This window comes from Macrobrachium nipponense, chromosome 14 (assembly GCF_015104395.2).
Source record: "Macrobrachium nipponense isolate FS-2020 chromosome 14, ASM1510439v2, whole genome shotgun sequence".
In the NCBI taxonomy this organism is placed as follows: Eukaryota; Metazoa; Arthropoda; class Malacostraca; order Decapoda; family Palaemonidae; genus Macrobrachium; species Macrobrachium nipponense.
In genome coordinates, this window is record NC_087207.1 from 19117243 (window position 1) to 19140941 (window position 23699).

Genomic DNA, 23699 nt, shown 5'->3' on the forward strand with positions numbered 1-23699 from the left:
GAGAGAGAGGAGAGAGAGAGAGAGAGAGAGAATTATGTTACGTAACTGAAACTAGTGCAAGGACAGGTTACGTTCACAAACAAATTAAACTATATTTTGGCTTACCGTTCTATATATGCACATTGTCATCTCACTATGAGATGCAATTCCTTTATGCACTAACTAAGAGCTATATAATTCAACACTGACCTAAAACAGACAATTACGACAATAAGAATCGGTAATGCATGACGTCACGGTGTAAAATTTGGGAATATAATGATGATAATGTCATGATTTGAGGCTGACATTTAATCTTAGAATCTTGATTTTTCTGGCTGCCAAATTTCCTTGGAGGTCATTCAGACATTCAACCTACTAGTTCCTCCCCCTTCTTCTTCTTCTTCTGGTTCTACTACTTCAAGCCTTAGACGCCCTTGGAAATTTCATGCATACAAACTAACAGTCACACACGCAGCAGTAGGAAGACGAAGCAGGGAGTGGGTAGAACGTATCGTACGGCTGAGGGGCGAAGGACGAAGCTCAGGGAGGTACACAAATTCTGAACATAGCAACAGCGTTGGACACAGACGGGCCGAGGGAGTGTGTGTGTGTGTGTCCATATCAGCCGTCTTGCGGGAGGAATCGCATTAGCCATGCATCGGGCAACTATCAGTATTTCGGTAAGACAAGACATGATTTGCAGTTTTAATATATAAAATGGGCGAGATTTGACCGAATTGTAATGGGGGTGTCTTCATTGTTGCAAGCTATGTCCCCAGTTGGTTAATTTCTGCATTATTTTGCAAGTTTTGTGTGCCATTTTAGAGATGCCCTACCCCAAACTGGCAACCGAACATGAACTGTGTAGCTTAAATATATAAAAATGGACAAGATTAAACCGAATTACAATGGAATGTCTTCATCATAGCAAGCAATGTGCCCATTTGTGCTATTTTACGTTTTTTTTTTCTAGGTGTTAAAGATGCCCTACCCCAAACTGGCAACCAAACATGAATTGCATAGTTCAGATAATATAAACTGATTTAGACATCATCAATTTAAAATATAGTGACCCCATTTTACCCGGCAATGTACCCAGTTGTGTCATTTAAAAATACTGTTGCAATTTTTTTGCAATTTTTTTGTCTTAAAAATGCCCTATACACCAAAACTGGCAACCGAACATGAACAGGCTTTTGTAAACATAGTGAGAATGTAGACATGATCGAATTATTGTACATAATGCCTTCACTATACCAAGCACTGTACCCTCAATTGTGTCATTTTTGCATTTGTTGACAATATTGTTCCTTTACAAGATGGCCTTTTCCCAAATAACTGGCAACCGACCGGTTCCTGAATCCCAACCTGACTCTTATGCTTGCGGTACTGTTATATAATAATCCTTTTATCGCATTCTTAGTTCGCCACAGCTGATGCGTTGTGGTACGCAGTACGTGGTACGCGGTACACTCGCTGGTGCATCTGCATCTGAAGGACCAGCAGCGTCCATTTTGTTGGCGAATATCTGCCCCATTCCCTGAAAAGAATCTGAAATTAAGTCAAATAATCCTAAAGTGTGGGCCTCATATGAATTATAAGTATCAGCTAGTGACGTGTCTGTGTGTGTTTGTAAGTGTGTAAGTGACACTCATACGTGCAGATGATACAAGACAGGTGTTTTGTGCACACGTTTCAATAGTCTTTGAACACGTGTGACTAGCGAGAGAGAGTGAGAGACTTCACATCTTCAAGGTAGCAACAATGGTACGGACGGTAAGTCCAATCCAGTTTTTACGTGAGATTAAACTTTTCGAGGCCTGAATATATTACACTTAGTTACTCAACACATATGAAACACTTCTGGTGCTCGTCCTTCCCGCATTACCTCTCATAATATAAAAAACGAGTTCAAAAGTCAGTTTTAAAGACGTATAGGCCTAATGTTTTCTTTAATATAAATGAAGTGTTAAAGTAATTTAAAATTATCTCATTCAAAACATTTCCTTTTCGAGTAAGAATGTTACATAACTCTCTCTCTCTCTCTCTCTCTCTCTCTCTCTCTCTCTCTCTCTCTCTCTCTCTCTCTCTCTCTCTCGCAACGGAATTGAACTTAAAGTAATGCTGGTCTTCGTTTCTTAAACTTTTTATTTTTCCTTTTTTTGAGCGAACGTGATTACATTTTTTCTCTTCTTTCATTTTAATAGTATTTTAAGCATTGAACTGAAAGGAATACTACTGGTCTTTGTTTCCCAGAATTACGTAAAAAGAACGTGATCAAATTTAGAAAACCTTTGTTATGGTACTCCAGTAAGTACGGCATTCCGGCTTCTCGCAGCCTGTTATGTAACACTTACTGTACCATCCGCCCTCCCCCCTCTCTATCACCATATCCTACCCGCTCCCCCTTTCTCATGGCCGGCGCTGCCGTATACATTAAGCCCTCCCCCCCCCCCCTTAAAAACCCACCACCCACAAGGTCATCACCAGGCTTTTGTACACCAGAAACTACACGAATTGAGGGGCTGGGTACGATTGGTAGATCGATATAAACCTAAAACCTAAACGTGTTTGTGTTTGATGTTTTGGTGAAGCCACGTTTGCAAATGTGTGTGTTTTAAGGTGTGTGTGTGTTTTTTTTTTCTAAATGATTTCTCAGTCGGTTCCGGATTTATAGCGGCCACGTTTGTCTCTGTAATATATTACCGGTTAAACCGGACTGAGGACGGGTTTATTATGCGCCCATGTGTGTGTTCAGACTTAAGGTTATGGTTAAGTCTAGGTTTAGGTTCTATATCCATCACGTCAATATACTCTTTTAAACCGTGAAATATCTTTAATGAATCAATTAAGGAAAATTGGAGTTTTATTTGGTTAAAGTAACTCGAGTAAATATCCTACATTGTCGTCTCTTAAATCATTGAAATATGTTTAATAAATAATTTCTTTATAAAATAATTTACCGGAAATGAAACTATTATCAGGTTTCATTTATTACCGTAAATATCTATAGTGAATATCAACATTGTCGCTGTGTTTGAGCGTACGAAACAATGCTAGGTCTAGGTTTCACATCCAAGACATGAAGGTACTTACTCCGCTAAATCGTTGTAATACTAATAACAAATCATTTCTTTGATAAATGATTTACAGAAATAAAGCAGTTATCGAAGAAATATAGAGTTTCTTTTATATATTAATCGTAAATATCCGCAATGAATAGCCACACTATATGTTCAAGTTAACGTAAAGTGGTTACGTCTAGGCCTAGGTTTGAAACCCAAAACAATGGCATCTTTTAAGTCGTTAAAATACCGTTAATAAATAATTTCTTAAATAAATGATCTACGAGAGTAAAAAATACCAAATAACAAGTTTTAATTAATTATTAAACGTAAATATCTCGAATGAATATCCCACATCTGTTTAGTTTCGAACAGGGTGAAACTGAAGCACCTGACTGAAAGGCTCTGGACGAAACGAGGACGGCGCCGCCATGTTTGTTTGTTTTTTATTAACCGATTTATTGGGACGAAAATTAGATTCCACGTATAAGGAATAAGTGATAAGCTCTAATTATAATTTATTTCAGGTGTTTCTTTGGGTTTTACGGTGTTTTTTTGGGGTTTTACGGAAAGTAATGATTATGTTATTATAGGTGTTTATTGGTGGTACAGTAAGTAATGATATACTATTAAAGATAATTCTACTTGATGAGAGAGAGAGAGAGAGAGAGAGAGAGAGAGAGAGAGAGAGAGAGAGAGCTAGCTAGCTCCGTTACCCGTTTTAATGTTATTACAACATATATATATTAAAACTATAAAACTACATACATATTTGTGAACGTAATATAGGCCTATGCACACTCAGTGGTAAGCCTTTTGTAAATGGCGCTATCTGAATTAACAATTTTCTCCCGTTAATATTTATAAGAAAAATTATTAATATTTTGATACTTTGTTTACGAGGCAAAGTTTGATACCTAAAGGTAAATAAATGTTTTGTATATTAATATTGACCAGACAAAATTGTGATTCAGTGAGCGCCGTTTGCATAGACCTAAATTATTTGAAAGAATTTGTATTATTTAAGGCCTATATAATTCGTCAATATGTTCAGCTGACGTAAACAGGTGATTAGAGTGCTCTTTCTCTCTCTAAATAGCAATTTAAGAAAATGTATTATTGTAACGCTTACTTGCGCTTTTTAATCCGTCCTGAATGCAGCCGTCGTCAGCGAATGAACGCGCCCCTGACTACAAGGCCAGAACAATCTTGATTTGTTTTTGAGAATAATCAAGTGCATTCATTATTTTTTTTGTTAAGTTATTTTGTTTATATATATGTACACAGTATATATATGTATGTGTATATATACATACATACATACAATATATATATATATATATGTATATATAATATATAACACATATGATATATACATACATACATATATATATATATATATATATATATATATATATTAATATAAATAATTTTTCATGCATTTACCAAACAGTAGTAAAACCTAGGCCAAATTGTGGCCAAGTATAAGTAAATGAATAAGTAATTACATGACTACTCAAATAAATAAATAAAATAAATACATAAATAATAACTTATGCGCGTCGCCAGTCTACCGAAATGGATCAATCAGTAACAAGTCGTCTATATATATAGATATATATATAATAATATATATATTATATATATAGATATATTATAATATAGTATATATAGATATATGATATATATATATATATATATATATATATATATAATATATTTCTAGACGCTACGGATTCAGTAGAAAACAAGTCACGTATGCCGACGAGTGGACGCTGAGAGAAACCTTATATATAATACAGTGGCCTTTGTATGCTTGAAGATATATCTATATATAGGCTATATATGGCTGGCTATGGTTTCTTTTATGCTTTCATGGACACCTTGCTCCATTTTTGTTCTTTATTTATTTATTTTTTTTTTCATGTGTCAGAAATAGTTTCAGTTTTCTGTAAAAGTAAACTATTGTGCCGCCTTTGTTTCTGTCCGTCTGCACTTTATTCTGTCCGCCCTCAGATCTTAGAAACCACTGAGGCTAGACGGCTGCAAATTGGTATGTTGATCATCCACCCTCCAATCATCAAACATACCAAATTGCAGCCCTCCAGCCTCAGTTTTTTTTTTCTTTTTATTCAACGGTAAAGTTAGCCATAATGGTGCATCTAGCGATATAGGACAGGGCACCACTGGGCCGTGGTTAAAGTTTCATTATAACGAGACCACCGGAAGATGGATCTATATTCGCTGGCCTTGATTATGTTCTGTATAGAAAACTCGATTGCGCTGAAGAAACTTCGGAGCATTTTTGACTTGTTTCCTTTGTGGTGGTTGATGGTAAACTATTTATGAGTCTATATAGTTGACTATCATAGGCTCAATTAGGCCCTTGTTATCCTGAGATAGATATTAATTTAATAACTGACAGCTTTATTACGTTATTAAAAGTGTGAATATTTAAATAAGAAATCAGTAAGACTCATTAGGCCTATGGTGAAAAATACGCAATGTATAAGTATATGTTTTATGATTAATTCAATAAGTTACATCTTTATTACATTACTATTGGTTCAAGTATGAATATTACTTAATCACCGGCAAACCAGTACGAATGATTAGGCCTAGGGTAAAACTATGCACTGTATGACTTTTTTTTTTTTTTTCCAGATAAGTAACCAACAACTTGACAAATTTGGATCTACTCCTTAAAAAAACATAGGCTTATTCCAGTTTCGTGAGGAAAATCAAATACAAATTTAATTAAGGACGTTATTTAGTTAGTGAGCGAATATTATTTAAACAATTAGAAATTAGTGCCTATGTTTAGGTTTATGGTGACAGATGTGCATTGTACGACTTCTTTTGTTAATGATAAAAGCCAGAAACTTAACAAGCGTAGGCCTATCCGAATTTCACCTGGAAATTCAAATCAAAATAAGTCTATGACCAGTATTTGTAGCAGCCTCCGTTGCTTGGTCAGAGACAGGAGGTCCACACGAGACATCTTACTCCCTTTCACACCTTATTTCATGAGCCTTGTTTTAGAGCAAGGGTTTGTGCTGGCATAAAGCCTGGTTTATCCAGACACTAGAGAAGTCAGTGATTCTCAGATTCAGTTTAGACTAATCTCTTTGTCAGTACAGATCAGTTTATTAATGATAATACTCAAGAGCAAGACCATTTCTCTGTGTAAACACTTTGACGAATAAGAGTTTCCCTGAGTTAGCTTAGAGCTTAGACTAATAATCTCTGCTGGGTTGGTGTAGGTCATTTTATTAATGATTACATCAGGCAATGCCGTTGCTGCTAGCTTGGCACAGCTCTTGACAGGCGTATAAAATTTACGACCAACGTACAGAAAGGGGATAGAAAGTAGGCGGCGGCTTTGCTTGTAATTAAAATGTAGGTCAGCGTAGTGCAGTTGAGTGCAGTGCATTGCACTGTAGTATGGCGTTGTTAAGTGCAGAACAACAACAATACCCACATCATTTGCTTTTCTCTAATCTTAATATTATCAACCGAAGATTCATAATACAATTAGAGCCTCTGTCATATAGTGTAGTGTATCCTTGGATAGTGTAGTGCAGTGAGGTATAGTGCAGAGCAACAGAACGACGTGGACAGAGGAATTTGGCCAATGCTACTGGGCCGTTTAAATCTGTCCTTAAAGTTTTTGGTAACTTGCCACCGGTTGGGCCTCTTTTGGGCGCCAAGATTGTAGCAGATTGTTGTTTTGGCAGTTGCTAATTCTTATGTTGTGATCTCTGGGGGAGGACATTAGTATTTTCTATAAATATCTTCTTTAATATTTTGAGACGTATAAGGTTTGTTTATTAATATTTTGAGACGTATAACGTTTATTTATTAATATTTTGAGACGAACAAGATTCTTGATAAAGGTTGGGCATCTCCATGATTAGTCTTCTTTCTTCAGCTGGTGGATCGAAATTTGTTACAAGGCCTATATTTTTTTTTTTTTTTTACAAAGCGTAATTTAGCGGTAGGTAGGCCCTTATTCTATATACCTTGGGTAGGCCGATTTATACTTTCTTTCGTTGCGATTCGAGATTTTGAAATAGTTACGCGATAAAATTAGAAGATATTGCCTGTTATGGAAGTTAGTTTGAAAAAAGATAAAATTATGTGTATATATATATATATATATATATATATACACACACACACGTATTATATAGTATATATCTATACACACATTAAATATATATATATATATATATATATATATATATATATATATATATATATATATATATATAGGTATTTTTTGCCACGAAGGAAAACAATGAAAAAGCGAGATAGCCGAGTACTTTCGGTCCTATTCGGACCCTTTACTGAGGCAAACTGATTTTTAAAAGAACACCATAGTCAAAAGAAGGCTTAATATACGAACTAACACTACCAGATTAGCCATAAGGGCGATTTTCACTCTACAGAGAGGAGGAGTCGCCATAGGCTAGCCACACCTTGAAGGATATCCAACGTAAACAAGTGATTCTTCCAGAAAACAGTACATTTTGAAAACAACACGGGAGCACATACAATTTAATATCATGAATTTTTACACAAATTTTCCCAACAAAAATTATTATTAATGAAAAGACGAAAGAAAATATAAATATATATATATCGAGCAAGAGAAAGAGAGAGAGAGAATATCGAACCAGAGAGAGAGAGAGAGAGAGAGAGAGAGAGAGAGAGAGAGAGAGAGAGAGAAATAATAACTATATACATGTGGGACTAATTTATTAGTTGTTCATTTATTTTGAGGTCCTTCATAAACATCTTACAAATATATGGGTCCAAATGGTACATTCCCAGACTAAGATTTAGGTTGTTTTTATTAGTGATTTGTATAATTGCCGATTCCAGTAAATTTCTTGAAACATAATCATTAGATCTAGCAATTAACGAGGTATCACCCCAATTAATACAATGAGATTTTTCACTCAGATGGATAAACAGTACATTTGAAGTCTGGGCTGTTCTAACTGAATACATATGCTGCTTAATCCGAACACATAAATTTTTACTAGACTGACCAACGTAAAACGATGGGCAAAACAGTACATTTGAAGTCTGGGCTGTTCTAACTGAATACATATGCTGCTTAATCCGAACACATAAATTTTTATTAGACTGACCAACGTAAAACGATGGGCAATCCTTACAAGGAATTTTGTAAATGATGTTGTTATTTGTTACGGGACTATTCTTAATTAGCATATCTTTAATGGTATTGTTATAAGAGAACACTACATTAACATTAAACGATTTAAATATTGATTTTGTGGTTTCAAATCCACGAAAATAAGGTAAGCTATGTACATTTTTAGGCATTTCTTTTTCATTAATAGCAACATTATAAATCTTTTTATGAGCTTTTTGATAACATAGATAAATTAAATGGACAGAATAAAAATGTACACATGTTAAATTATTTGTGGGTTTTCTATAAATACTGAATTTGCATTGGAAAGATTCTCTATGTATTAATACATCTAGGAAAGGGATGACATTGCTATTTTCAATTTCAACAGTGAATTTTATGGATGGCACTAAATTATTCAATTTAGACAGTAAATCATTTACATCGATACCACCAGGTAAGACTACTAAGATATCGTCGACATATCGGTACCATTTTAAGGGGATAAGTGTGATATTCGGGAGGTGTTGTCTCTCAAAAAATTCCATATATAAGTTTGAAAGGAGAGGTGATAAAGGGTTACCCATGGCCATACCAAATATTTGTTGGTAATATTCTCCATTAAAAATAAATCTGCAATCACAAATACATAACTTAATCAAGGAAATTATGTGACTAATCGACATATGCAATTCATGCAGTACAAGTTCATTACTTAAATATTCTAGCACAGAGTCAATAAATGATGTTGTTATTTGTTACGGGACTATTCTTAATTAGCATATCTTTAATGGTATTGTTATAAGAGAACACTACATTAACATTAAACGATTTAAATATTGATTTTGTGGTTTCAAATCCACGAAAATAAGGTAAGCTATGTACATTTTTAGGCATTTCTTTTTCATTAATAGCAACATTATAAATCTTTTTATGAGCTTTTTGATAACATAGATAAATTAAATGGCCAGAATAAAAATGTACATATGTTAAATTATTTGTGGGTTTTCTATAAATACTGAATTTGCATTGGAAAGATTCTCTATGTATTAATACATCTAGGAAAGGGATGAAATTGCTATTTTCAATTTCAACAGTGAATTTTATGGATGGCACTAAATTATTCAATTTAGACAGTAAATCATTTACATCGATACCACCAGGTAAGACTACTAAGATATCGTCGACATATCGGTACCATTTTAAGGGGATAAGTGTGATATTTGGGAGGTGTTGTCTCTCAAAAAATTCCATATATAAGTTTGAAAGGAGAGGTGATAAAGGGTTACCCATGGCCATACCAAATATTTGTTGGTAATATTCTCCATTAAAAATAAATCTGCAATCACAAATACATAACTTAATCAAGGAAATTATGTGACTAATCGACATATGCAATTCATGCAGTACAAGTTCATTACTTAAATATTCTAGCACAGAGTCAATAGGGACTTTTGTAAACAAAGAACATACATCAAAACTGACAAAAATATCGCTAGGGTTTAGTACAATGTTATTTAATTTTTCCACAAGATCAAGAGAATTCCGGATGTGTGAATTAGATACAGTTCCTAGTAGCGGGGATAACAGTTTAGTAAGATATTTAGATAGTTTATAAGCAATTGATCCTACAGTACTAATAATTGGGCGCATAGGTTTGTTTTCCTTATGAGTTTTGACTAGAAAACTGGACAGAAAATTAAACAACCTTATCAACGACAGTGATTGGACCAATAATGCTAGAAGTGATTGTGTGGTGAATTTATCGAGCAAACAAATAAGTGATAATGCAGTGCGCGCATTAGGCTTTGGGGTGTCTTTCTTCATTTGTAACAAACCCTCAGCTTTATCAATAGCGACATCTCTATATAAATTTGAAAAATACTGTGACCTACCACAAAATCATTTAGACATTATCAAAGGCATGACATATAGTGCTACGCATGCCTACCATGAAGATAACTTCCCCGCTCGCTACAACAAAAGTTTAAAAGAATTGAAGAATGATAATAGCTTACACATTACCAAGGCTGATAAATCCAACAGTTTAGTGGTTCTTGATAAAAATGACTACATATCACGCATGCATACTTTACTAGAGGATGAAATAACTTACAAAAAACTCGCAAAACATCCATTGGACCAAGTAATAAAAAACTTTAATATCAATATCAAACAAATTCTTAAAGATAAAAAAGAACTTTTGTGTCAGTTAACTGTAAAGTGTCCCTCATTACCATATTTATATGGCCTAGTCAAAACTCATAAGGAAAACAAACCTATGCGCCCAATTATTAGTACTGTAGGATCAATTGCTTATAAACTATCTAAATATCTTACTAAACTGTTATCCCGCTACTAGGAACTGTATCTAATTCACACATCCGGAATTCTCTTGATCTTGTGGAAAAATTAAATAACATTGTACTAAACCCTAGCGATATTTTTGTCAGTTTTGATGTATGTTCTTTGTTTACAAAAGTCCCTATTGACTCTGTGCTAGAATATTTAAGTAATGAACTTGTACTGCATGAATTGCCTATGTCCATTAGTCACATAATTTCCTTAATTAAGTTATGTATTTGTGATTGCAGATTTATTTTTAATGGAGAATATTACCAACAAATATTTGGTATGGCTATGGGTAACCCTTAATCACCTCTCCTTTCAAACTTATATATGGAATTTTTTGAGAAACAACACCTCCCGAATATCACACTTATCCCCTTAAAATGGTACCGATATGTCGATGATATCTTAGTAGTCTTACCAGGTGGTATCGATGTAAATGATTTACTGTCTAAATTGAATAATTTAGTGCCATCCATAAAATTCACTGTTGAAATTGAAAATAACAATGTCATCCTTTTCCTAGATGTATTAATACATAGAGAATCTTTCCAATGCAAATTCAGTATTTATAGAAAACCCACAAATAATTTAACATATGTACATTTTTATTCAGGCCACCATCTTAATATTAAAATTTCAATTTTTTCTTCTATGTTCCTACGCGCTTTGCGTATCACGAGTCCACAATATCTGGACCAAGAAATAGAATACATAAAAAAGATAGGAAACGATCTCTGCTACCCACCTCATTTAATTGATTTATGTTATCAAAAAGCTCATAAAAAGTTTTATAATGTTGCTATTAATGAAAAAGAAATGCCTAAAAATGTAGCTTACCTTATTTTCGTGGATTTGAAACCATAAAATCAATATTTAAATCGTTTAATGTTAATGTAGTGTTCTCTTATAACAATACCAATAAAGATATGCTAATTAAGAATAGTCTCGTAACAAATAACAACATCATTTACAAAATTCCTTGTAAGGATTGCCCATCGTTTTACGTTGGTCAGTCTAGTAAAAATTTATGTGTTCGGATTAAGCAGCATATGTATTCAGTTAGAACAGCCCAGACTTCAAATGCACTGTTTATCCATCTGAGTGAAAAATCTCATTGTATTAATTGGGGTGATACCTCGGTAATTGCTAGATCTAATGATTGTTTCAAGAAATTTACTGGAATCGGCAATTATACAAATCACTAATAAAAACAACCTAAATCTTAGTCTGGGAATGTACCATTTTTGGACCCATATTTTGTAAGATGTTTATGAAGGACCTCAAAATAAATGAACAACTAATAAATTAGTCCCACATGTATATAGTTATTATTTCTTTCTCTCTCTCTCTCTCTCTCTCTCTCTCTCTCTCTCTCTCTGGTTCGATATTCTCTCTCCCTCTTTCTCTTGTTCGATATATATATATTTATATTTTCTTTCGTCTTTTCATTAATAATAATTTTTGTTGGGAAAATTTGTGTAAAAATTCATGATATTAAATTGTATATGCTCCCGTGTTGTTTTCAAAATGTACTGTTTTCTGGAAGAATCACTTGTTTACTGCGGGTATCCTTCAAGGTGTGGCTAGCCTATGGCGACTCCTCCTCTCTGTAGGGTGAAAATCGCCCTTATGGCTAATCTGGTAGTGGTAGTTTGTATATTAAGCCTTCTTTTGACTTTGGTGTTCTTTGAAAAATCAGTTTGCCTCAGTAAAGGGTCCGAATAGGACCGAAAGTACTCGGCTATCTCACTTTTTCATTTTTTTCCTTCGTGGCAAAAAAACCTTTATTTATACATAGCATCACGTTTTATCTCCTTCGTGATCAAGTTATTCATATATATATATATATTATATATATATATATATATATATATATATATATATATATATATATATATATATATATATTGCAATTCCACAATGGTCCCGTGGGTAAAGTACATAAGAGATCCTCACGTGAAAATGAAAGGAGGTACCAAGACTTTCAACTTTTACCACAAATAATAAAACAAGTCAACAACCTACTTAATTAAGTATGCAAATAAACATTGTTCAAAACAAAAGACATACTTAGCGGAAATATGAAGTTACTAAATCACAGTACAAAACTATCTATTTGTAAAATATCTAACAACTCGTTTAACTTTTAAATCATCAAGAATAAAACTTCTCAAAAATTCGTCCATCTTAAAAAGACCATCGCTCATATTCATGTTACTAAAATAACTAATGAGGCAACCTTCAACTAACAATCTGTCATGCATTGATGAACTTCTATAAATGACTCTATGGGGTGTTCAAAATCCCTCACGTGACAAAAAATGGCACTTGACTCCGTTTGTAACCCGTACATTATATTTATGCTGTGGAACTCTCTTACTTAATTCCTTAGCCTTAACAGATTGTCCAATATAAGGCAAATTACAAACAGAGCAGTTAATTTTGTACACGCCGCCTGTTGTCATCACTGATTTATTACAAAACAATCCTTTCTTGACAGATGAATTATTGCTAAAAACAATGTTTATTTTCAGACATTTCAGGCTACGTACAATTGATAAAAATTCACAGTGGTATGGCAAAATTAAAATATTTTCAATTTCATAATTACTTGAAGATGACTTTGGAATAAAATTTGAAAGTCTTGGTACCTCCTTTCATTTTCACGCGAGGATCTCATATATATATATATATATATATTATATATATATATATATATATATATATATATATTATATTATATATATAATGTACACGAGTACATATAGATAAAAATTGAATACACATATAAAGTATAAATAGTATATATATATATATATATATATATTATATATATATATATATATATATATATATATATATATATATATATATATATATATATATATATATATATATATGTCTGTACACACACATATGTATAATAAATATATACATGTTCTCACATACGAAAACACCAGCCTACATAATGCAATGATTTTTGTACTGCCCACAGCAAGGTCGTGTGGCGACTGCCCTTAGCCGGGCATCCCGCGGCGGTGGGGCCACTACCAACGGCGTGGCTACCCTGGCACCAGTCCACCAACCCCACCCTTCTGCGCATGTGCCCTCCCTGTCGGCCGTTCAAGGGACTACGTCATACTTCGCTGCTTCTCAGGTGAGTGGATTAATGTGTCGCTTGGTTATCGGTATGTTTTGCTTGTGAATAATAATAATAATAATGTATGACTGAATAAATAAATGAATAAAATTAGAAATAAATAAAAAAATGACTGCATGAATGAATAAAAATTGAATAAGGAAACAAATACTTATGCTGATTATTTCAAATGAGTACCTTAATATTCTTTGGCAGCTTGGATTTCAAGTCAGTGGTTTATCTGCTGAATAATAATAATAATAATAATAACAATAACAATAACAATAACAATAACAACAACAACAACAACAACAACACGAGTAAACAGTTCCTAGTATGCCTGCAACCGTTCGTTTACATTCAAGACTTTAATGTTCTTCTTTCTGTTTCCAGTGTCGATTCCTGCACACAACAGGTTGTATTCTGGAGCAAAACACTTCTGACGTTGTTGGTGAAATCCCCCGCGCTGGGGCTGCAGCCGCCCCTCCTCCACCCGCCGTAGAAGAATTAAGTGCAGGTGAGGATGCTCTCTCTCTCTCTCTCTCTCTTCTCTCTCTCTCTCTGTAAAATGGCCCTTTATCAACAGTCTTACATAATTTCTTATGTCCATTACTATTAAACACAACAAAAAATAATGTATCTAATTTTTGTAATGGTTTAAAATCAATCAAATTACATTTTAAGTTTATTGTTCATAGTTGTAGTGAGCGGTCATACCCACTGGGGCGTAGATAACGCAGCCTTTGGCATTTGACACTGGGATATCAGTATTATCTCTGATAACCTGCCCAGGTTATCAGTCAGATTTAAAATATTTTGAGGTCAGGGCATAAGGTAGAGAGTAACTCACTTATGTATTTTTATAGTGTCGAAGATTGTGAGATTCTACTTACAAAAGTAGTGGAAGAGTAGGAATGGATTGCTAATTAGGTAATTTTATTTTGAGGGCATGTCAAAACAGCTCATTATACCCATTTAATACCCACTTAATAAGCTGCTATTTCTGAAAACAAATGTAAGATTCTGGCTATAAAAGTAGTGAAAACGAAAGACGGGGATTAATAATTAGATATTTTTGTTTTGGGGGTCATGTCAAAATAGCTCATTATACCCACTTTATACCCATATAATAAGCCCCTGTTTCTGAAAACTGTACATCAGTACAGTCACGGACAAAAGTGTCAGACTCCAATTCTATAATCAACCTCTCTTTGTTAGCTCTCAAAATCTTGGAAAATCTTGGAGCTCCCAAAACTCAGCAGGATATTAACCCAGAGAGTAAGTGGAAATATTTATACATATATGATTTCTCGTCCAAATGATCATTATATAGATCACATTCGTTTATGCAGATTATCACTTGCTTGAAATTCCCCAATTATATTTTTTTTCATTTTTCCCAGAACACCTGTGCTCTCTTGACCCCAGCTATCACCTAAGTACTCATCCTAAGCTTTTGCCTGTCTATAATTCACAAAATTGACAGGGGAAAGGGTAGAGTGCGCTTTATGTATATTTTTCTGCTCGTTTCTGCCTGGTGTAGCTGTATTATTGTAGTGAAATGTAAAGTTAGACAGTACCTGTTTATATTTCACTATGTTAAATTGCACTGTAATAGCCAACATTAGTATTTGCACTAGTGTCTTGCGTATAATTATTACTCATAATTTTCCTTATGATTCTTTGTAGTAGTTTACTTTCAAATACCAATTTATGCTTTTATTTACGTAGAAAAATAGGAAATTCTTTGTTGCACTTGAAATTATATGTTTAGTAAGTATGAAGTGAAATATATTGTTCTCCTGTAAGCTAGAACAGTTATTATGAAATATGAAGAAATTATTTATTTCTCTGAATGAAAATGATCAAATAATCACATACATTATTAAAGCGCCTTATTCAGTTTCTGGTATCGGTTAACCCTTTCCGATACCAGTGACATAAGAGTACACCCTAGCTTTCTGAACCTCTAGGTTCCCCTGTGGTCTCAGCAGGAATCTCCAGACTAGGGCCCCCAAGTCAAAACTGGGTTCCTGGGTTCCCCAGCTAAGCCTAGGATTAGGTCCAGTCTGTAAAACAGACTCCTGGGCTCCCTTGGTGAGCACCAGAAAAGGCACCCCCCTTAAGTGGACCTCGGGATCCTAGTCTACTCCTGGAATCCATTAAGAGGATTTTGTCGAACATTAACTTTTGATTTACTCTCGAACTGATCAAAATTTTGGAGTTAATGTTAATTTTCTTTGAAGCTATGAGTCACATGCCCAACTCCTACTTTCTGTGATTCCTTGGGAGACCTGTATCCATTTAGCAATCCTTTCTAAGGCCATTTTGGATCTCTGAGGCTCTGGGGACTTGGAGATAGCTTCAATTTCAGCCTCAGTGTCTAGGGGGCCGGTGATGGAATGCCTTGTGGAATGGGTCCAGTGTTTCAGATGAATCTCAGGGAATAATGTCATATTATGTGACCTTTTCTCAGTATTAGAGCAGATTAAAAAAAATTAGTCATTAAAATAGGAGTTTCTGGAGATGTTTATTCAGTAGAGGGACCCCTCTTCAGATGCATCCCTGGAGAGCCCTGGGACGACCATTGTTTAACTGGGTAACACAGGAGTTAGAATTTGATTTTGAGGTCCTCCTATAATGCATCTGCAGAAATTACGGGGAATTTTAAGGTTTGGGAAAGCAATGATGTACGTTGTCTTTGTAATCCAGAATCTTTAAGAGAATCTATTCTGAGAAAGAGAAACATTGTTTTCTCAAGCAATGTCGTGGACGTAATTGACTCTGCACCCATAATAAAACACATGCACACACGTACTGCATACAAGAACTGTCAAAGGATGTTATTATATATGTATAGTAAGTCCATATATTTTCAATAGTACAGGAAGGGCAATCCTCAACCGTCATATGTTTATGTATTTGTTAGTGTCACAAAACAGATATACTAACTGGAATATATCCTCTCTTACAGATTATTATATATACCAAGTTCATAATCCTCAACAGATATTATATTACATAACTGTAATTTTTGCCATAAACAAGGTTTTTTAATTGGTATAATTTCTCTCTCACAGAAACTATCACAGAAGAAACATATATAATCAGAGAGGATGTCGCAAAGCCTGCTGCGGAAGCTGAAGCTGTGGCAGCTGCTGCAGCCCCTGAGGCTGAAGTACTTGTCGAGTCAATGTCAACACCAGCTGCTGAAGTAGAGGCAGCTCCAGCTGCTGCAGCAGAAGCTGCACCAGCTGCTGAGGCAGAAGCAGCTCCAGCTGCTGAGGCAGAAGCAGCTCCAGCTGCTGAGGCAGAAGCTGCTCCAGCTGCCGAGGCAGAGGCTGCCCCAGCTGCTGAGGCAGAGGCTGCTCCAGCTGCTGAGGCAGAGGCTGCCCCAGCTGCTGAGGCAGCAGCAGTCCCAGCTGCTGAGGCTGAGGCTGCTCCAGCTGCTGAGGCTGAAGCAGCCCCAGCTGCTGAAGCTGAGGCTGCTCCAGCTGCTGAGGCCGAAGCAGCACCAGATGCTGAGGCTGCTCCAGTTGCTGAGGTAGAGGCAGCCCCAGCTGCTGAGGCAGAAGCAGCACCAGCTGCTGAGGCAGAAGCAGCACCAGCTGCTGAGGCAGAAGCAGCACCAGCTGCTGAGGCAGAAGCGAGCCTTCCAGCTGCTGAGCAGAGGCAGAATCCGCCCAGCACCGGCTGCTGAGGCAGTTAGAGGCTCTCCAGCTGCTGAGGCAAGAAGCAGGCCCCAGCTGCTGCTGAAGCAGCCCCCAGCTGCTGAGGCATAAGCAGCAACCGCTGCTGAGGCAAAGCAGCACCAGCTGCTGAGCGAGGCTGCTCCAGCTGCTGAGCAGAGCTGCTCCAGCGCTGAGGCAGAGGCTCTCCAGCTGCTGAGGTAAATAGCTGCTCCGCTGCTGAGGTAGAAGGCTGCTCCAGCTGCTGAGCAGAGCTCAACCAGCTGCTGAGGTTAAGGCTGCTCCACTGCTGAGGCAGAAGCGCACCAGCTGCTGAGGCAGAAGCGCACCAGTTGCCTGAGCAGAGGCTGACATCCAGGCTCTGAGTCAGAGGCTGCTCTCAGCTGCCTGAGGGCAAGGCAGATCACATCTGCTGAGGCAGAGGCTGCTCCAGCTGCTGAGGCAGAAGCAGCACCTGGTGCTGAGGCAGAAGCAGCACCAGCTGCTGAGGCAGAAGCAGCACCAGCTGCTGAGGCAGAGGCTGCTCCAGCTGCTGAGGCAGAGGCTGCTCCAGCTGCTGAGGCAGAAGCAGCTCCAGCTGCTGAGGCAGAGGCAGCTCCAGCTGCTGAGGCAGAAGCAGCCCCAGCTGCTGAGGCAGAAGCAGCACCAGCTGCTGAGGCAGAGGCTGCACCAGCTGCTGAGGCAGAGGCTGCACCAGCTGCTGAGGCAGAGGCAGCTCCAGTTGCCGAGGCAGAAGCTGCACCGGCTGAAGAAACCAAGGCAGAGGAACCAGCGCCAACGCTATTCCAAAGATTCAAGAGGCTATTCTTCCGTAGCTAGTTGTACAATCGAAATAGGTGTCTATTTTTTTATCGTCATAAACCATCTGTAATTTTTTTCCTCCGTGCAATTCCTGTAGATATGACCTTGGAATTCTTACTAATCGCTAAGCTGTAGGTGTAGAAAATACGTCATCCCTGTTCGTAAGATGTACTGATTGCACTCTTGGGTAGATTTAAGTCACTCTTGTATATTTGTTCTATTTTACAATTAAAGATTTTACTAGATAGTACACCTTTGTTTTTGTTACCAAAATTGTTGTTTAAGCACTTTAATTTATGATATATTTTATGTTGTTTACGAGAATTACATCATATGAAGGTGCCAGTCTGCTGTAATATCCAAGAAGCCTAAGATGGACAGGGTTAAACCTTTGTGCAGTTTCTGCCCAATTCGAGGATGGCTAAAGAAAAGTAGGCAGAAACTTCATTAAAATATGTCCTCCATGTTTATATGTCATCTCCCAGGCTCTACTGGATTTTCTAACCCAACTCCCCTACTAGCACAATGTTTGTTAAGCCTGCACACGCAGTCCTAGTTGATATTTTTCTGCTCCAATCAGTCATGGGTAAGGTTGAGAACCTAAACATTTTGCAGTCTATGTGAAACATGTGGAAAGTAGTCTCTGAGCCAGTAATGATTTGCCTAAATTTGAGCATAGTTCCTCTGTATTGGTCTTCTTTTCTAAATCAGTTACAAAATTAATTCACGCTTTCTGAAAAGGGGTGGTGGGAAAGAATGCAATTACTATTATTATTAAGGTGTAGAAGATGAGCCCTATTCATATGGAAAAAGCTCACCATAGGTGCCACTGACTTGAAATTCAAGCTCCCAAATGATATGGTGTTCATTGGAAAGAAGAAACAGGAGACAACTGGAAATACAGTTAGAAGAGACCATTTATTAGAGAACAAAAATAAATGAGCAAATTAATAAATAAATAAACAGACACAAATTTTGATAAATTATTAAGAATACAAAGATAGTTCAAATTAACAGTCCAGTATGAATCTGGAAATAAAATTTAATTCTTCAATGGAAATGACTAAGTTCTAAAGCACAAACAATTCCAGTGCCAGGTTATTAGGTAAAAAATTATATATATAATATATATATATATATATATATATATATATATATATATATATATATATATATATATATATATAATCAAAATCAATGTTACAAGAGCCATTTTTTTTTTTTGCAAAAGAAATTATGTTAAACTCTTAAAAAAAATTATTGTAGCTAGATGTAAGCAAGGAACTTTACCAAAAGGAGTTACATAAACCTTTATCACATCACGAGAAAGGCTCAAGATATGAAAGTAATGTGGTTAGTTTATGGCAGAGATCTAGGCCGATATTAAAGCCGGAAGATTGGCACAGTACCAAGAACATCGTTCTAATGGTTGCGTGTTGATCCCAGCCTTTCAAGATACCAAATTGCTTTTGTTTATCCTCTATATTTACGAGTAATTAATATAATCAAGTCTGGGGGTAATTCTTAGTAAAAACTGTGCAAAATTAAGCTATTTAGTTTATCAAGCGAGGAAGAACTTGGTTTTAACTGGGAGATAAACTAGATGAAGCACGAGCCGATTTTCGGAAAAAAATTAATATAACTTTTTTTGTTTATTGACCGATTTTAGTCATTCAAAAACCACATAATAGGGCATTAAAATGTCTAAATATTCATAGCACAGAATTTTCAAATTTTATTTTTACCTATTGACATTATCGATAAAAAAGTACTACGTAAAAAATATATAATAAAAAAAATAAAAGGTTTTTTTTTCAAAAACCACAGTTATGAGTTCTTAGTAGAGAAAATTATCTTTCAAATGGTTTTTGAATGAGAAAAATCGATTGAAAAACAAAAAAGTTCGGGGTCTGTTGCCATAAAGTAAGGCAATAAAGTCATAATTTAATATGAAATTCGACTGTAGATGTAAATTCACTGGAGGGTATCTCCATAGTAAGATTAGGCGTATAGTAAAAATGAAAAAATGGCAGAATATGTTTTACTGGTCACAGTAACTTTTGGTGTTTTAGAAACAAAAATAATGTGGCCTATGGGTCAAAGAAACTTTAGGCCTATACAAAAAATGATAAAAAGAAATAGCAGAATGTGGTCTACTCCTCAAGAGTGTAGGTTCAGGCTTATAAAAAAAAGTGGCAGACTGTGGTATACAGGCCAAAGAATCTTTGGGCCTATAAGAACAATTTTATAAAATCAGTAGATTGTGGTCTACAGATCATAGTAACTTTAGGCGTAAACGAAAAAAATGTGGTTTACAGGTCATGGTAACTAGGCCCATGCAAAAAAGTAAAAAAAAAATAATAATAATAATAGGAGAATGTGGTCTCGTCAAGAGTACGTTCAGGCCTATACAACAAAACAAAAAGGTACAGAGTATGGTCTACACATCAAAGTATCTTTAGGCCTATAAGAATAGAAATAAAAATAAAAATAGTAGATTATGGTCTACATATCACAGTTAACATTAGGCCTAAAAAAGTAGGAGAATGTGGTCTAAAGGTCAAAGTATTTTTAGGCCTATAAGGATAGAAATAATAATAGTAGATTGTGGTCTACATACCAGTTAACTTGAGGCCTAAATAAAGTAGGAGAATGTGGTCTACAGGTCATGGTAACTTTAGGCCTATAAAAAATATTTGCAAAATGTGGTTCAGTGATAAACCAATTCTCGGAGCACCTGGCCTCAGCTCAAGTGCACTACTTAATCCCCACTAAACTAGTGGTTCCTACTGCCAAAACTTTAGCGTATACATTAAACCACGCCAACTATGTATACATACTGTACAGAAATTTGTAACCTGTATATGAATTTAATGTAAACTTGGTTCAAATTAAATCATAATAAAGATTGTTCTTCACTTATATATAAAATGAGTTTGTCTTTTAAGCAAATATGCTAAACTTTATATTTCATATCATCAGTAAAGTGTAGGTTTTTATGTAGATGTACTGTAAGTGTTATGCGTATTTTATTATCTTAATTGGTGCTCTCTCTCTCTCTCTCTCTCTCTCTCTCTCTCTCTCTCTCTCATCTCTCTCTTTCTATATATATATATATATATATATATATATTATATATATATATATATATATATATATATATATATATATATATGTATATGTATATATATATATATATAATGAATAGGATACACACACATATATATGTAATATACACATATACTATACACATTATATATGCACAAAATTTGTGTGTGTATATATATATATATATATATATATATATATATATATATATATATATATTAATTCACTTATATATGTTGTATTTATTTATGGCTTTTCGAGCAATTATTCATATATTCATAAGTATATTAATATAATTTATGCATAAATATATATTTATATTATTTATCAGTTACTGAATATTTATCATAGGGGACAGACTACAATTTAATCAACATAGGTGAAGTTGTCAAAGATAAAAACACAAGGAAAAGTTAAAACGTATATTAAGGACATTATATTGTGTGGCTTCTTTTTCTTTTCTCTCTCTTTCCTACAGATAAGTGAGCACATCGTGTCTCCTCGGATGGACTAATAAGTCTTCAAGGCATCCTAGTCCTTGTAATTCTCTTCTCTCTCTCGTCATAAGACTAGACCTACATGCCCGGTTGCAATCATAATACTAACATGACTTTTAATATTTTCAATACATTTTATCCTCCCTGATTTAACGGTAGTGGTACAGAGGTATCTTCATTCTGGTGAGAAACGCTTGCCCGGGTTAGACAAAGGTAAGTCTACATATGGACTTAGTTTGTTTTTGGATTAGAGAGAGGAGAGAGAGAGAGAGAGAGAGAGAGAGAGAGAGAGAGAGAGAGAGAGAGTTGAACATTAGGATAGCTGAAACAGATTAAAAAATATAGTAGTAAAATAAAAAAAAATAATGGGCTTTCGTACTCTGTGTGTGTGTGTGTGTGTGTGTGAGAGAGAGAGAGAGAGAGAGAGAGAGAGAGAGAGAGAGAGGAATATATCTGTTTATAGAACGAAGAACTAAATCTCTCCCTGGTTGACCTACATAACTAGGCAATCTCTCTTCCTCTCCCTCTCCCTGCTTGGCCACAGTTACATGGTTGTGCAATGATAAAAGATAATAATCTGGACTTCATGTAAACAAATTAATTATAATGTCTATAATTTTCATATAATATAAAACTTCATAATTTTACTTCAAAAAATAATTCGTTTATTTACTTAGTTTCTAAAATAAATAAAATGATTTTTTTTTTACAAAACAGATGGACATCAAATGAGAGGCTATTGTTGACTGCTCCCATGTATTAGTCTAGTGTTTCTAACGTACCATTATAAAAAAATTAAATAAATTCATGAAAATAAAATTATGGAATACATTTTTTTTAAATAATTAAAAAATTTTGTGTAGAAAACAGTTGATAATCAAATAAGAGACTAATGTTGACTGCCCATGTTTATAGTCTAGTGTTTTGCTTAATATGGATATTATATAAAAAAATGCTCTATTCAAATAGTCTATGACTATTTCATATAAACAATAAATAATAATAACCTATTTAATTACAAATATGAATTTTCATTTATTCACAGCAGCCACGATAATACTAACTACAATATTATACTGACCTTTAGCAAAGTATACTATATCAAATTCCTGTAAAATTCTGTATAATATACAGGTGATTTACTCTCGTATAATTAATGATTCAGTAGAGTTTCATTAATTCTAGTTATTGCTAATCCACCAACAGTTTTATCTGCATGAAATAATAAAGGGAGATTTAACATACTTTACAAGTTACTTAAGATGTTAGGCTAATGCATTCAGATACTACTCTCTAGGCTTATATTTAATAAATAAATAAATAAATATATATATACATATTATATTATATATAGATATATAATATATTATATATATATAAATTCTTTATCAACTGTCAACTGGTTACTCCCCAAAGAATATTAAATCATTTACAAATAGGGTTTAATCCTAGGAGAGAGAGAGAGAGAGAGAGAGAGAGAGAGAGAGAGAGAGAGAGAGTTCATAGAGGACTAGAGGGAAAGGTTGCGAGGTTAGGCTTATTCTTGATATCAAGGTCTTAATGCTATGATAAGAGAGAGAGAGAGAGAGAGAGAGAGAGAGAGAGAGAGAGAATATCAGGAAATTTACAATACTCAAGCGATAAGTTGGACGGTTAGTCTTATTCTTAATACCGTGGTAATCTTGAGAGAGAGAGAGAGAGAGAGAGAGAGAGAGAGAGAGAGAGAGAGAGAGAGAGAGAGAGCGAAGACCTTGGTTCACAGTAGATGGCCCTACTTCAACCTACGAGAGAGAGACTTTACCGCTCTACAATGAATTATCACGATAAATACTAGCGAGAGAGCGCGCTTTACAAAACACACACACACACACAGATCAGTCTACATGGCGCCGACGACTCCAA

General features: G+C 35.0%; 2 protein-coding genes across 4 annotated transcripts in view; one reads left to right on the plus strand and one right to left on the minus strand.

The window, feature by feature from the left end:
* The window catches only part of LOC135226359 (uncharacterized), a 76945-nt gene that overhangs the window by 25612 nt on the left and 27634 nt on the right, over positions 1 to 23699 (minus strand). The gene's annotated exons all lie outside the window — the stretch shown is intronic.
* On the plus strand, positions 446 to 18442 carry LOC135226358 (coiled-coil domain-containing protein 8 homolog). Of its 3 annotated transcripts, none has more exons than XM_064265818.1 (6): positions 446 to 662; positions 13559 to 13720; positions 14096 to 14219; positions 14921 to 14980; positions 16783 to 17342; positions 17809 to 18442. In XM_064265818.1, the coding sequence occupies exons 1-6, from the start codon at positions 636 to 638 to the stop codon at positions 18208 to 18210; spliced, it is 1335 nt and encodes a 444-aa protein (XP_064121888.1). In that variant the 5' UTR covers positions 446 to 635; the 3' UTR covers positions 18211 to 18442. The 3 variants fall into 3 exon arrangements, with proteins under 3 accessions (XP_064121888.1, XP_064121890.1, XP_064121889.1); XM_064265819.1 differs by lacking the exon at positions 446 to 662 and adding an exon at positions 1401 to 1758; XM_064265820.1 differs by lacking the exon at positions 14921 to 14980 and having other exon boundaries at positions 448 to 662.